The 17,208-nt window shown below is 38.8% G+C and overlaps 1 protein-coding gene across 2 annotated transcripts in view; it reads left to right on the top strand.

The window, feature by feature from the left end:
- The first annotated feature begins 1,743 nt into the window (after positions 1-1,743).
- LOC148875916 (translation initiation factor 3 (IF-3) family protein) overlaps positions 1,744-17,208 on the top strand; it is a 63,520-nt gene continuing 48,055 nt past the window's right edge. The window contains exons 1-3 of one of the 2 annotated variants that reach the window (XM_088965732.1): positions 1,744-1,956; positions 10,069-10,344; positions 10,434-10,542. In XM_088965732.1, coding sequence (XP_088821858.1) covers positions 10,135-10,344; positions 10,434-10,542 — 319 coding nt within the window. In that variant the 5' untranslated portion in view covers positions 1,744-1,956; positions 10,069-10,134. The remainder of the gene's footprint in view (positions 1,957-10,068; positions 10,345-10,433; positions 10,543-17,208) is intronic. The other variant, XM_088965733.1, reaches the window with a different exon arrangement.

Consider the following 17,208-nt stretch of genomic DNA (forward strand, 5'->3'; position numbering starts at 1 on the left):
ATGTAAAATTTTGGGCTAGCCGGTTCAAGCTCGTGTTAGGCCTGCCCAAGTTGCACCCCTACTCTCACCTAATTATCTCTCTCTCTCTCTCTCTCTCTCTTATTCTTTATCTCAATTTTTATTATTCATTTATTTATTTTTCTATTATTATCCATGTATTTATTTCTTTTATTATTATTTATGATTATGCCATCCTACAAAATAAAATTCTATATGTCTTCTCCTCTCACCTAATTTTCTCTCTCCTCTTATTCTTTATCTCAACTTTTATTTATTTATTTATTATTATGTAAGTATTTATTTATTTAATAAAATTAAATAAATTATTTATAAATCAGCAAAATAACAGAGATTTGACATTGAGAGAGACTTTTATTTATTCATTTATTTTTATTATTATCTAATCATTTATTTACTTTATTATTATTTACTATTATGCCATCCTATAAAATAAAATTCCATCCCTCTTCTCTCTCATCTAGGGTGCAAGTTGGGCGGGTTGGACTGGGTTTATGGTTAACCTGACCCGACCCTAAAAGTTGGGCTTAAGGCCAGAGCCTAGACCGGGCCTGAGGTGAAACCCAATTTTCCTAACCCAAGCCCAACCCACATTGTAATACGATGCACTCGGGTTGGGTTCGGGCGTGGGCTGGGCTCGGGTTGGTCAATGAATTCACTTTGAAATTATACATATATATATAGATTAATGCAAATATGTATACATACATATATGTATTAATGTGCATAGTTGGGTTGGGCTCAGGCTACCTAAGGGCTAGGCCCGAAAAATAAAAAAGCCCAACTTTTTGGGCCTTAGCCTAGCCCAAGGATTGAAAATCCAAGCCCAACCCATGTAAAATTTTAGGCTGGGCCAGTTCGGACTCGGGTTAGGCCCGCCCAAGTTGCACCCCTACTCTCACCTAATTTTCTCTCTCTCTCCTTTTATTTTTATCTTAACTTTTATTTATTCATTTATTTTTTATTATTACCTAAGCATTTATTTATTTAATAAAATTAAATAAATTATTTTTCTCTCTCTCCTCTTATTCTTTATCTAAACTTTTATTATTCATTTATGTATTTTTTTATTACCTAAATAAATTATTTATAAATCAACAAAATAAAGGAGATTGAAGATAGGGGATAGGGGATAGGGGGAATAAATATGGATGGCCATTGGGAGGGGCAACCATTGGAGTGGAAAGTGGGGGAGGGGGAAAATATACATGAAAAGTGGGGATTTGCTGGGCCATAGGGGGGCCATGGCTCTTTGGGGTCCCCCGTCTTCACCCCTACATTAAGCCTATTCATAGGTTACACTAGGCTTTGCCTTTATATTAACGTAACATATTTAGGCCCAAGCATGAGCATGTCCAGACTATTGGGCCTAGATCTTGAGCCCAACCCTAGCCCCACATAAAGCACGAAGCCCGACCAAGAAATTGAGGAAAAAAATTTGTATTCTTTATTTAAGAACAGAAGTGATTTATTTATATTAAATTAACTTCAAAACTGAAAATTTTATTTATTTATTTATTATTTTATTTTATTAAATTAAATATATTATTATCCATAAAATTTGCATATTTTAAGTAAATCTTTTTTCCTACAAACTTTTAATTAAAAAATCGATCACTTGTAAATTCATTTTTTTTCTATACAACAATTAAATTTTGGAAGGCCCTCAACGCAGGCCCCTCTCCTAGTTTGATTATTAAATGGTACGGTTTTTTGTTCCGATTCGGTTATTTTTTCGCTGCAAGATCCGATTCGGTTATTTGGTTTCAGTGTTTTAATGAAAGAAGGGTTGAGAGTATCAATGTATGGTAGGGTTGTCCGTTGTCATTTAGGCTTCTAACGCTACTCTGCAACTCTCTCCAGTCTCCACCAGAAGAAGTCAGGGAGCTTCTAGTGTTGTGGCAGCTCGCTCTTCGCTCTAGCGACCTGCATTGATCGGTATGTTTTCCTTCTTTTTGTTTGGTTATTCTTCTTTGCAAATAGGAGATAGGTATCAGAACAGTGGTACTGATCGGTTTGGTGAGGTTGCTATATATATCAAGAATTTAAAGGTGTATGAGGAAATTATTTCCTTATTAATTACGCAAGAGTTCACCTACTGTTCTCCTTCAACAATCTGAAATCGTGTGCTTGTTCAAATCTGTAACAAAATTAAGGTTTCAACTTTCAAGGAAAGCTTCGTTTTACAGGAATAAAAGATACACAAATGGCGGCTATGTTGGATCCTCGACCTCCCTTTCTGCCAGCTATTCCTTTTGAGTCGAATATAGTGAACCCCGTATGTTGACATCGGAGCTCTATGAGGCCTTCTCTGGTCTCCTCAATTGCATTGCCTCTATTCACCTTTGAATAACGATCCTATTAATGTAGAACCAACTGTGGCCTCCTGAAATCTAGATAATAGTGAAGAATATAGTCTAGCGTGCTGTAGTAAAGATGGCAATAAATGACTATGGAGACAGAATAGAATAGGAGAGTTAGAAGGATTTTCCTTTTATTTGATTATTGGGGTATTGGAGTGTTATATCTTGTACATTTGTTCTCTCTCTCTCTCTCTCTCTCTCGGTCTGAAGTGGCCCTAAACAAACTAGAATCAGGCCACGGGGCCCTCATCTTGCTGCTTTGAAACTTAGCTTAGGTTTAATCAACAAAATTACTTGGACGAACTTATATTTCAATGCCAAGGAATGAAAACCAGGTGGTCCATGTCTAATACGCCAATAGACCTGTTTTTTATTGTTTTTCTTTCCTTAATCTTCCAATTTTGTTATTTCATATGCATTTATTTGATGTTTAATTGGTGCGGGTTCTGGTGCATGTAAATCTGCTATTGCTATCAACATTGCCATAGAGGTGTGAATTATGAACTCCCTTTACTTTTTCAAGGAATAAATTACTATTTTTTTTTGAGAGAACGTAAGATGATGTTGTGCTAATGCGATTAAACTCAGATTACAACTGTATTGCATATATGCAAAGCATGTACACAGCTATGGACTCCCTTTACTTTTTCAAGGAATAGATTACTATTTTTTTTTGAGAGAATGTAAGATGATGTTGTGTTAATTCGATTAAACTCAGATTACAACTGTATTGCATATATGCAAAGCATGTACACAACAAGAAACTATACATCAGATCTGAGTTTATGCTAAAAAAATACCCTGTTTTGATAGTTCAGAGAGAGAGAGAGAGAGAGAGAGAGAGAAGAAGAAGAAGAAGAAGAAGAAGAAGAAGAAGAAGATGAAGAAGAAGAAGAAGAAGAAGAAGAAGAGGAAGAGGAGGAGGAGGAGGAGGAGGAGGAGAGGAGAAAGGAGAAATCTGTCGAACTGGAGAGTAAACCCACTCCCAATCGACCATAACCTTTTATTATATTAACTAAGGGTACAAAGTCAAATATTCCCCTATTTAAGTATGGGGTAAATAATTTAAAACAAAACAGAATTGCCAAGTCACTACTTAAAGTATAATGAAAAGACTAAGTTACCCTTACTCAACCCACTCTAACACTCCCCCTCAAGCCGGAGAATACATGTCATATAATCATAGCTTGTTACATATATAGTTCACTCTCCCTAAACTCAAACCTTTTGTAAACAAGTTTGCCCATTGATCACCTGAATTTACATGCTCCGTGTTTATCTATCCAGTATGGACTTTCTCCCTTACAAAATGACAATCAACCTCTATGTGTTTCGTCCTCTAATGAAAAACCGGATTAGATGAGATGTGGATTGCGGCTTGGTTGTCATAGTACAACCTTGTAGGTTTGCTCATTGAGAATCCAACTTCTTGTAGAAGATTTTTCAACCATACTAAATTACTAATTCACATGTGGTGTGTGCCATGGCCCTGTATTCAGCTTTAGCACTACTCATCACGACAATAGGTTGCTTCTTACTCTTCCACGTCACTAGATTTCCTCCAAGAAATGTTTAATAACTTGTAGCGGATTTATTGTCAGACATCGAGCCTGCCCAATCTGCATCTGAATACCCAACTATCTCAAGATTTCCTCCTGGATTGTACAACAACCCGCGACCCGAAGCTCTCTTCAAGTATCGTACAATTCTAAGAACTACATCCCAATGAGATACTTGAGGGTTTTGCATAAATTGACTCACCATACTAACGATAAATGAGATATCTGGTTTGCTAATGGTTAGGTAGTTCAGCTTCCCCACTAAACGTCTATATCTTCCAGGATCAGCAAACATTTCACCTGTATCACTATTCAACTTAGCATTTGGTTCCATAGGTGTTTTAGCTGGTTTAGCACCTAATGAAGGGATGGGAGATACATCATATGGATGGCCGAACCCTATGGGAAGGTTGGGCGAAATTTAAAAAATTTCTTTACCCCTATACGGGAATCCTATTCCCAGTTTAAAAACTACATTTTCAAGGTTCGTTCTTGTAACCAAACTGGACCAAATCTGAAACCAAGATTAGGGAGGGATATACCTGATATGGAATCCATGCAAAAAGCTCCTCCCGACGTAGGTGTTCACGCCCAAAGAGTGTATCAAATCCTCCATCCACTGAAGATGACACAACTTAGGATGAGGTAGGATCAACAGGTAGTTCTTCACCAAGAACTTGTGATTCTTCAACAAGAACTGAATGCGGTAGTGAGCACAACTTCAAAAATTGTTTCTTCTAGCAAGAAACAATATCAAGATCAAATCTTGATCAGATCCAAGAATTGGAGATCGAACAGGGTAGGGCGGCAAGAGCAGGAAGAAAAAGAGCTGAAGGCAAGATCAGTCTAATTGAGTTGTCTTCTGTAATGTCTGTGTGTTTTTCAGGTCCGCCCTGCTCTCTATTTATAGCCTTAAAGAGACAACCTCCTAATTTGATTAGGAGTCTCCTGATCCAAATCTTTATTTGGATTTGGACTCTTTAAGTGATAAGGATAATCCCTTATCTTATTTGCAGTTCAAGATCAGCTTATTCCTAATCAAATTAGGAGTTCCCTGATCCAAATCTTTATTTGGATCTGGACCTTTTAAGTGGATAAGAGTTATCATCTTATCCTTATCTACTGATCCAAACCCAGATCCTCCCCTATTTAATTAATCCAATTAACCCAGTTTGAAATGGGCTTTTAGGCCCATTAAGCTTTCAGGCTCACTTCCTTTTAATGCTGGCTAGCTTGGCTCTCTTTGTATGGCATGGGACCTAACATTGATCTACACATCAACCACATGGGTTCAGCCTAGCCTCTGTTACAAGGCTTGGCCGAATACAGTGAACCCCTGAGTCCATCACCATGGGCTCTTAATGGGCCCAACATTTGCACTAAATGGTCATTCGGTCCAGCCATCTTATGAAGGCCTGAGGATTGTGGGCAGATGCAAGATTAGCCCACAAGTATAACCCTCAATGGCCTTACACTTAACCTCTCAACCCTTAATGGTCAAACACTACCCGACAAGAGATGACTTCTCTCTCGACTGCAAGGTACAGTGTTGCACTCTCTGCTCACATGGATCCCGGGAATTAAAACCTTTTGCAAACATTTCGAAACCATAATATATATAAGTATATCTCTATATAAATATATTTTGCAAAACCAAATTTCAAACACATTTGAAATCCACTGCTGATAGTTTAGGTTTCCATCAGAGAGAGTGCATTTTCTCGATCATTCACTTTGTTCGACAAAGGGGCTGATCCTGTCATTATGATCACCCACTCAGATGAATTCTCGGACTGTCCCAACATACCCAAGTTTTGACCCCCTCTAAGGATCTCACTGATTGGCACATCAAAGACAGTCTGATCCGACACCTAGTGCAGTATCATAATCGAGTCTAGGGGTCAGGTGTAACATTCCAGTTTTGCCCATCTATCTCCAAGGTCTAGGGCAATTATGGAATTTTGGTCCGGTTCAGGGTTTCAAGAAAACCCACACTTCATGTACCTTAGGTCTCACCCTGGCAGCTGAGACAAGCCACCCCAACCAACTTGGCAGTACATCAGTGTCATCCTTGGTAGGACAAATCTCCCCAGATCTATCTAACGATTGTGAAGATTCTAAACTAACACGAGTCTCATATGTGTCCAGTTTAAGGGTATTACATATAAATATACCACAATAACATGAATCAAATATGTACTTTATTCATTTACAATAAATGTCATAATGTACATCATGCTAATTGGAGCTAAGGGCATATACCGTCTAACACCTAGCAATCCTGTTTCTTCCAACAAATCAAGAACATATTTTATTTGGCACAAATTTATACCTTGTTTCAACCTGGCAACTTTTATACCTAAGAAATACTTCAACTTTCCAAGATCTTTTGTTTGGAAATGGTTTTGCAGAAAGGCCTATAGCTTGTCAATCCCTAATTTGTCACTACCAGTTATGACTATATCATCCATATAACCCTAATAAAATCTTTCCGGCTTCAAAATCATAGCTGAACACTGAGTGGTCGACCTGACATTGTTTCATTTCGAAATCTTTCACTACTTCATTGAACTTTGCAAACCAAGCACGATGAGACTGTTTTAGCCCTAAATTGCCTTCTTGAGCCTACACACCTTACCATCCTTCCCTTGAGCAACAAACCCTGGTGGTTGCTCCATGTAGATCTCCTCCAAAAGATCACCATGGAGGGATGCATTTTTGATGTCAAGTTGAAACAAATGCCTATCATACATAATTGCCAAGGAAATCAAGACATAAATTGAACCAATCTTAACCACAGGGGAGAAGGTTTCCATATAATCCACCCCATACAACTGAGAGTAACCCTTAGCAATTAGTCAGGCTTTCAACCGTTCCACACTACCATTTGTAAACATTTAACAGTATACACTCATTTACAGCCTACAACATGCTTACCTAGAGGAAGAGTGGTGAGCTCTCACGTGTGATTGTGTTGAAGAGCAGAGAGTTCCTCCTCCATTGTTTTATGCCACCTTGTTGAAGTAAGAGCCTCCTAGACATCCTTGGGTATAGATATAGAGGACAGCAAGGAAAGAAACTAGCGATGTGAAGTGGAAAGGTGAGGGGTAGAAACATAATTGGATATGATCTATAAGGTACAACTATGTTTACCTTTCCACTACGCAATAGGAAGATCAATGTCAAAAGAAGTAGACAACTCTCGGATAGGAGCAACTACATGATTCGTAGACGAGGTAGAAGCCGAAGGAGGTGCCAGTGTCTGTCGATGAGTATGCACATGTCGGATCAGTGGTCGGTTAGTAGGAATTTGCACTGGAGGAGGTGAAGGCTCAGTCATAACAGGAACAACCAGAATGGGATCACCAACTGGAAGAGGAAGAAGGATTAATGGTGAAGAGGACGATACATCAGGACTCGAGAAGAACGACATGGACTAAAAGAAAGTGACATCAGGGTAGACAAATGGCTTCCGAGTGATAGGATTGTAACACTTATACTCGTTTTGGGTCTGAGAGTAGCCAAGATAGATACACTAAATAGAACATGTGTTCAACTTGTCTAAACCAGGGCCTAGATTATGAACAAAATACATACACCCAAAGATCCAAGGAGTTAATGGAAATGGAGACAAAGTGGGGAACAAAATAGAAAAGGGAGACTGACCATGAAGAATGAATGATGGCATCCGACTAATGAGAAAACAAGTCGTAAGCACTACGTCACTCCAAAAACGTTTAGGAATGTTCATGTGATGAAGGATTAACCGAGTAGTCTCAAGAAGATGATGGTTCTTTCGTTCAACCACCCTATTGAGGAGTTGATGGACACTAAGTCTAATGAATGATTCCATGTTGTTCCAAATATTGTTGAAAGGAAGTAAGAAAGTATTCTTAGCCATTATCTGAACGAACTTTTATTGGAATACCAAATTGCGTACATATTTCAGTATGAAATTTTTGAAAAATAGAAAACAATTAACTCCTTTTTTTCATTAAATAAATCCATGTCATCCTTAAACAATCATCAATAAAAATGACAAAATACTTGTAACCATTATAGGATTCAATTCTAATCGGATTCCAAACATCTAAATGGACTAAAGCAAAAGGAGACAATATACGACTATCAACCCTAGGATTAAAGGAAACCCAATGGTATTTCCCATATTGACACAATTCACACTGCAAAGAAGACAGATGACTCAAAGTAGGAACTAGTAATTTGAGAGCCTTGAGATATGGATGTCTCAGCTGATAGTGCCATTGGAGAGGAGTCAAGGAAGTTTGAAGTGCAACTAAAGATCCACCACTGTCAAGATAATACAATCCATTGGTTTTATGCCCTCCACCAATCTTCTTCCCCATCTTGAGATTCTGAAAAACACAAGATGAAGGGTAAAAAGTTATAGAATAATTAAGGGCCTTAGTTAATTTACTAATAAACATAAGGTTGAATGGAAATTTGGGTACATATAGAATAGAGGAAGTTTTAGAGAGGGAAAAAACACCTAAAGTTCTGTTCATGTGATTAGAAGCTCCAGAATCAATAATCCAGTAAGAAGGTTTGGATGCTAGACAAGCCATACCTGAATGTGCAAAGGTAGTGGTGTTCTGTTGTGAAGCGGCCTGAAGGAGCCTCTCATATCATCTCGTGGTACACTCATCATCTCCTTCCCAGAAGCAGATGTAGATATGGATGCGTTTGATTTGTCTACTTATTATCACTCACATCACCACCACCAACAATTGCATGGCTAGCTCATGTGGAAGGTGGGTCATGTAGATCATAACAAAAATTAATTATATGTCCTTCCTTGCCGTAATGTGTACACTTTCTAATAGTGTTCCCTCTTCTTCTACCACAGCCTCCCCCCGAGTCACGACCTCCACCACTTCCACTACCATGACCAACATGGCACTACCACAACCTTCTCGAAATGCATGTCCTCCTCTATTTCTACGTCCACCTCCTCTTGCTACAACAAATACTGATCTGTCAGAAGTTGTGGTACTCTTTGTGGGTTCTAGGGAAATCCTATGGAGTCGAGCAAATACTTCCTCAAGTGTAGGAAGAGTAGAACCTCCCAATATTTGTGCTTTAACTGGTTCATATTATGATTTCAACCACACTAAGAACCTGGTTACATCAAGTTGCTCCTTTTGTTGTTGCTGAATTTTGACATCTGAAGTTAGGGGATGATAGACATTGAGTTCATTCTTGAGGTTCCTCATACTGGAATAATACTCTTAAGGGTTTGATTTCCTTACTGCAAATTAAAATACTCCTGATAGAGCTAATATACTCTCATAGTATTGTCTTATCTAGAATAAAGCATATTTCCTTTGCTGTATCTAAGAATATAAAGTTTACACTAATCCTGGGTTCCATACTATTCCATAACCATGTTATAATTTGGGCATCCTCTTGTTCCCAATCATCAAACCCTGGAGATTCAATTGATGGTTTATTCTCCTTCACATGTTTCACCTTCCTCTTGGCCTTGAGAAAAACCTCCACTGACTTGGCCCATGGCACATAATTTTCACCATTAAGTTTAATTGGTGTCATCTGCACACTTAAATAGTCTGAGGACAAAACAGAATTGCCAAGTCACTACTTAAAGTATAATGAAAAGACTAAGTTACCCCTACTCAACCAACTCTAACATACCCAAACAAAAAACTAGCCAGCCCAAAATTTTTCTTAAGTGTTGAATTATCCAAATAACGTGGAATAGTTAAAAAACTGATCATGTGGGATCTTGTTGAACTGCTCTTTGATTTCCATCCATGAATGCAGAGAAGCCCTTGCCTGATGGCACAACTCATCCAAGTCCCTGTTCCTCCCTTCAAATATTCTCCCGTTCCTCTCCTTCCATTGAACCCAGCATATTGCTGAATGTATTGTGCTCCAACCCATCTTCCAGGATTTCACCACCTCAGAGAGGCTTTTAGGCTGACACCAACACAAGTTAATTTTATAGATTATTAATTTTATTGATTTATATTAGTTCTTTTAGGGGTTAGTGGATCTAGAATGGAACTTATGGATCAGATAAAAGTGTTTTCTTTTTGATAGGTATCAGATAAGAGTGGTTAACAGTGGATTTGATTTCTTTATTGTAGGTTTCATCTGAAAGTTGGAAATTTGAAGGGTAGAGAATAGATATGCTTCTGTAATTCTATAGAGATATGTCATTTTGTTGTCGAATCAGGCAGTTGAAGCTTGTCTCATTATCCTATCAATGCAAGAAATGGTACTTTCAGAACCGTGCTGTTAGTTTGGCCCATGGCTTTACCAGGGAGACCACGAATAGTGTGTTGGACAAGCAGGATTTTTTTATTTGGGATAGACCATCCCAGCTGTACAACAATGTTTGCTTCTTTTCTTCTCGTGCCAAGGTACATATTTTGTTCTACTTTGAGTTTTCTTCTCCCTGAGCACCTACATCTGGTGGGTTTGTACATTATTCTGATCTTCTTGATTCTAGTCTAAATCAAAGAAGGGACAACAACCGAAGAAGGAAGAGAAGGAACCTGACGGTCCTCGGGTCAATGAGAAAATTGATGCCGAATTCGTTAGGCTTGTCATGGATGAAGGTATTGCTTATCTAAGGCTTAAATCTTCCCTATGGCTTGTTGAGTTGTTCTTTGACTTCAAATGGGACCATTGTTTAAATTTTATTTTATTTTGATCAATAACCATTGTTTAAATTTTAAGTACTAAAATTTATTAGTGGCTGATATTTTCTCACTAAACTATGAGTCTATAACGAAAATAATGAAAATGTCAAATGAATGGATCAATGGAGAAAAAACACCATGGTGCCTACATTTAAAAAATATGTGATATATGAAGTTATTGTAATTATCATTGAGTTATCAAAAAGAATAGTAATTATTGTGGTTTAACTCATGAGCAACACAATGAAACTTTGGGAAAGGGTAATTAAACAAAGACTATGACATGATAGTCTTCAAGGGACCAAGGTGAACTTGGGCGACAAAGGGAGTGTCTTGTCACCTAAGTGCTTGCCTAGGCAATGAGTTTTATGATAAAAAATAAGGCAATGTTTGGGAGTGCTTTTCCAATGGGCTTTTTGTGCTTTTCACTTTGGAGAAGCCAAAAGCTAGTAAAAAAATTGTTTGGTTAAAAAGCTCATTGCATAAAAAAAACCCATCTGAAAAAGCAGAAAACCTCCATTTAGCTTTTCACTTATGTAAGAAGCTATTTTGAACAAAAAAACTGGTGTGTAGATGACACGTGCCTTAGGAGAACTCACCCCTAAAAGCTAGCTGTTAGAGGGAGGGAACCCAAACACATATATACCACACAACAGTATCCTATATTACCGATATATGATATCTCACATTAGCATCCCATACTACCAACGTGGGACAAATGGATCGTAACATTCCACCACGCTCTGCAGTCCCAATGCCCACGCAGGCTGGCTTTGCACTAGTCCACCTAGTCCTGGTTGAACATTGCAATACCGATGTCACCACCTGCGCTACACGATTGCAACTGGGAGAAGCTCTGATACCATTTTATACGTGCCTTAGGAGAAATCACCCCTAAAAGCTAGCTGTTAGAGGGAGGGAAACCTAGCACATATATACCATACAACAGTATCCCATACTACTGATGTGGGATATCTCACATTAGCATCCCATACTACCAACGTGGGACAAATGGATCGTAACAGTAGATCTGTTCATGGGCCAGGCTTCAGGTTCTGCCCATGAACATTTTTTTTTGATGAGTAAACAGAAACTGATTCAGGATTACAATCTCATGCAAGATCCCTTAGAGAGGCGCGAGCTGCAGTCCCTCTTGACAAATACAAAGAAGTTAGGAAACAATTACTGGAATCACAACTGAGTCCAAAACAATTCTTCCCTATTTGCCCCTTGCTTGGTTAACACGTCGGCCAAAGCGTTTGCTGATCTCCCCACCCACTGAATAGAGACTGACATGTTCCTTGTTAACCATTTAATTTTCTTAACTTCATTCTTAAAAACTGCACCCCTTGTACCGTAGCTAGCATTTCTGCCCTAACAGCATCGTCAAGTTCTAAAGGACCTGGATCCGAGTACAATAGAACAACCTCTCCAAGTTCATGTGAACTGAATTCAGATCTAGAAGAAAACAGATCTAGGGGTGTCAAGAATGGTCGACCCCCACCCCAAAGAGCCTCTTTTATATTAAAGAGATAAAAAAAAGAATGTACAGTTACAAGAATGCCCTTATATGGCTAAAAGATAAAAAGAACAAATAAAATAATAAGAACTATGATACTGTACAACAAGGACTACTCTAATAATGTAGATCAAGATATATCTTCACACTCCCCCTCAAACTGATGCGTAGACATCAGCATCAGTTTGCCTATAAGAATGAGATGTTGACTCTTAGTCATGGCCTTGGTGAAGATGTCGGCAATTTGCATATGAGAGGCAACATGAAGAAGAGATATAGAGCCTGCAACAAGGTCTCTAATAAAGTGACAATCCACCTCGATATGTTTAGTTCTCTCATGAAAGACTAGATTAGATGCGATCTTGATAGCACTGGTGTTGTCAGCATAAAGAGGGATAGGAGTGGGAAGAGAAATCCCAAGATCAATGAAAAGTGATTGTAGCCAAACAATCTCACTACATGCAGAAGACATGGCTCTATACTCGACTTCTGTGGAAGACTTAGAGATAGTTTGCTGTTTCTTGCACTTCTAGGAGATCAGGAGAGAGAGTCACCCACGAAGATGCACCACCCAGTAGTGGATCGACGAGTGTTAGGGAAACCAGCCCAATCAGCATTAGCATAAACCCTCAACTGTATGGGTGATGAGGAAGAGAAAAACAGTCCCTGAGAGGTAGTGTCTCGAACATAACGGATGATGCGACGAACTGTAGTCATATGAGGTTGTCTCGGGGCAGAGACAAATTGACTAACAACCTGAACAATATGTGAAATATCAGGCCTGGTCATAGTAAGGATGAGGCCTTCGGATTTAGATAGCTTGACATTCAACTCCAGGGGGGTATCAACATGTCTCTCATTAGTGACTCTAGCAAGTTTGACGAGATCAGAGGCGTATTTTTGTTGACAAATAAAATACCCTCGATTGCTATGATGAACCTCCAAACCCAAGAAGTAAGTGAGAGGACCCAGGTCTTTCATGCGAAATGAGTTATGAAGTAAGGACTTCAGCTCACTAATGCCGTCATGGTCATCCTCGGTTAGGAGCATGTCATCAACATATAATAGAAGGATAGTGATACCCTGGGGTCTTCTTTTAACAAAGAGGGAGTAGTCAGAAGAACTTTGATTATACCCATCAGCAACAACAACATCCCAGAAGCGCTCAAACCAAGCCCTGGGTGCTTGCTTCAGGCCATATAAGGACTTCTTCAGTCGACAGACACGTGAAGGATCACTGCAATATCTAGGCAGAGGTCTCATTTAGAAATGGCCATAAGAGTCCGAACTGTGGTGATCTTAGTGACCGGGGCAAATGTTTCTTCATAATCAATCCTATATTCCTGACTGTATCCTTGGGCAACTAGTCGGGCCTTATATCGATCAAGAGATCCATCTGATTTTAGTTTGATCTTTTAGACCCAACGACTTCCAACAATAGAAGTATTTGGAGGAGCTGGCACAAGATCCCAAGTGTCATTCTCATGGAGGGCTTTAATTTTGGCGTCCATAGCTTCTTTCCACCGAGAGCTTCTAATGGCTTGTTGATAAGATCTAGGGATATCTGTGGAAGAAAGTACAATAGAAAAGGAACTATGGTTTGAAGGAAAACCATAGCGGTTAGGAGGTCGAGAGATACAGGTAGAACGACGAACTGGAGTAACTGAACTACTATTTGAAATAGGAGGATCTTGGGTCAAGGTATCACTTACAGAAGATATCTAAGATGAATGCTCTAGACCGGGTGGAAGGGGGGTTGTAGGCACAGGAGCCAGGACACATAGCCGCTTGTGGGTGAAGACAAGAGGATCTCTCTCGGTTGTGGAAGTAGTAGTATCATTTGAATCAAAGTCCTACAAAACAAAGATGGAAGGAGCATACAATCTAGCAACCCCAGCAAAGAAGGAGATATGTTCAAGAAACACAACATTCCGAGAAATCCAAATACGACGAATAACAGGAACATAACACAAAAATCCTTTGTGGTTAGGACTATATCCCACAAAGGCACACATAGCAGACTGAGTAGTTAATTTAGATCGTTCACGAACAGGAAGAAGAACAAAACAAAGACATCCAAAAACATGAAGGCTAGAGAAATCTGGGGGATAACAAAAAAGTCTTTGGAAGGGAGAGGTGTTGCCTAGAACAGAGGATGGAAGAAAAATGATCAAATACACTGTTGTACTGGCTGCTTCTACCCAAAACGAAGTTGGAGTATAAGACTCTTGTAGTAAGGTCCACACAACACTGAGAATGTGTTTGTTCTTCCATTCAGCTACACCATTCTCTTGTGGAGTTTCTGGGCAGCTGCGCTGAGATTGAATTCCGTGACTTCTCAAATATGCCAAGAAGTCTCCATCTCTGTATTCTCCCCTTGAATCTGAGCAGAGAATAGTCACACTGCACTTGAATCGATTTTGCACCATAGTATGAAACAATTTAAATGCACCAAAGACTTCTGATTTGTGTCGCAAAAAATAAATCCAAGTATATCTAGTGCAATCATCTATAAATAATACGAAATGTCTGTACTCCAATCGTGAAGTAATAGAAGTAGACCAAACATCACTATGTATTATCGCAAAAGGTTTAGTGGCATGTTCAGATTTATGAAGAAATGGTAAAACATGACTTTTACTTAAACAACATGTAGTGCAAGAAACATCAAAAGTGTCAATAGGGAATGCGATTCCCAGACGGGAGAGAGAAATTTTTGAAATTTCGCCCAACCTTCCTGCAGGGTTCGGCCATCCATATGATAGATCTTTCATCCCTTCATGTCCAACTTCCATTGTTGTAAAGCTTTGGCCTCGGTCTTAGCTGGTTTGGTGACCGTTCCATTCAGATATCCTTCTAAACCTTTTCCCTCAACATAAAAGTCGAAGTGAAACTTCCACATCCCATAGTTCTGTCTATTCATCTTTACAGGGATGATATCACCTCTGTCTAAAGCTGTTTCAGCAAAAAAATAGTACAAATAGGGTTCGACTGAAGTTTAAAGAAATTAATCTGAAGCAAAACTTGATCAAAATACAAGAGAAATAGGCTGTAATCAATCCAAGAGAGTAAAAAAACTGAGATAGAAACCCCTTACTTTCACCGGAGATTGTTCAAGATCCAAAAGGAAGAGAGGCTGAACACACAGTCCAGAAAAGGAAAGTTTGAGTGCAGAAGCCAAGAAAAAGAGTCCAGATCTCTCTCAAAAACGGATCTCCGTAAAAATTTCAGAATATGTTGAGAAGGGTTGGACGACAACTCCTTTCAATTCTTGCTGCAAACGGAGGTCAGACGAGAGAGATTCAACAAAACCTCTCTCTGGGTGCTCAGAAAACAGAAGAGGAGTTCGTGGATAGATCAAAACAGTCCAGGACCACTCGGCAAAGATGTAGGTTTTCAATAGATCACAAAGGCAAGATGGATCAGAGAGAAGGAAGATCAAAGAGCAACCTGCTCTGATACCATGTGAACTGAATTCAGATCTAGAAGAAAACAGATCCAGGGGTGTCAAGAATGGTCGACCCCCACCCCAAAGAGCCTCTTTTATATTAAAGAGATAAAAAAGAATGTACAGTTACAAGAATGCCCTTACAGGGCTGAAAGATAAAAAGAACAAATAAAATAATAACTATGATACTGTACAACAAGAACTACTCTAATAATGTACATCAAGATATATCTTCACAGTTCATTCCTCAGAACCCTCCCCCCTTCCAGAGGGCCTTGGATTGCCTAAGCTGCTGCCATCGAAATTCAGTTTTAGTGAGCCTTCAGCCGGAGGACACCACCTTGGGACTACCTTGTTCTTGATGGAAGAGCACCTTGCTATTGCCAATCAGTTTCTCCAAAAGTCATTAAAGGAGAACTGATGGAATAGGTCCAAAATCTTCAACCATTGTATTGCCCTATTCAATACACAATCTTTTAGTTGCAGGTTATTTCATTCATTCTCTTGAAATATTCTATCATTCCTTTCTTCCCATATTGTCCAAACCAAGGCTGCTCTGCCCATGAACATTTCACACTGCTTTGAGCTCAGTCTTCGGACCAGGCCCAATCAAAATTTGGCAAAAGCTCAACCCAAGCCTGGCCCATGAACATTTCTGCTGGTGAGCAGCCAAAAATTTAAAAAGTGCTTTTTCAGAAGCCCATTTAAGCCAAAAAGCACTCTCAAATGGGGTTTAAATCGATAGTTCCCAAGGTTTTATGGTAACCATTAATAATCTTTTACTAACAATTACCATGAGTATAAAACTCATATAAAAACATAGAAAATCAACATATTTATGAGAAGAAAAAGAAGAAAGAAAAGGAAAAATAGAAAATGTAGGGGCTAGGCCTTTGTTTTATTCTAGGAAGAGGAAGAGGAATGATTATTATTGATATAATAACAATAATAATTCCTTGGTTTCCCTTGTGTGCTGATTGGATAATTATTATTTGTTCAGGTTTTGAAATCTTAAAGGGTTGAAGACTCCATCACCGACTTGTGCCTTGATTGAACCTGGAGAAAGAAGAAAAAAAAATTAACTAGTATAAGAATTATAAAAATATTATAAACCCATAAGATGAATAATTTAGTGTAATAATATCTGTTTCAATATTATGTAGTTCCTCATACAAAAATTTTTAGGTGCTTGAGCAAGGTGACTCTCCAAGGGCGCCATGCCGCCTAGGCATTGTCATGACAACTATGCATGAAATAGGTTTATCAACTTACCAGTTTGGTTTTGTTCAAGAGAAACTATATCTTTATCAAAGACAACTAATAGAAAAGTTCAGCTAGAAGAAGAGAGATTTTCATATGGTATTTATTGATCTAGAGAAAGCACAGAGTTGCTAAAAAGATAATATGACAGGTTTTGAAAAAGAAATGAACACCAAATAGTTATTTGGATCTAATTAAGGAGATGTATGAGAATGCAACAACCAATGTTAGAAGTTAGAATACTTGTTGGTAGTGTTCCATGGGCACTCCACTTCTGGAGGGGACTCACAAACTGACACATGTTAGGCCCAGCTACAGTGTGAACAGATGGACTTGCCAAAATGCCCACCATTCT

This window comes from Nelumbo lutea, chromosome 1 (genome assembly GCF_056320005.1).
Source record: "Nelumbo lutea isolate HS-2025 chromosome 1, American lotus-T2T, whole genome shotgun sequence".
Classification (NCBI taxonomy): Eukaryota; Viridiplantae; Streptophyta; class Magnoliopsida; order Proteales; family Nelumbonaceae; genus Nelumbo; species Nelumbo lutea.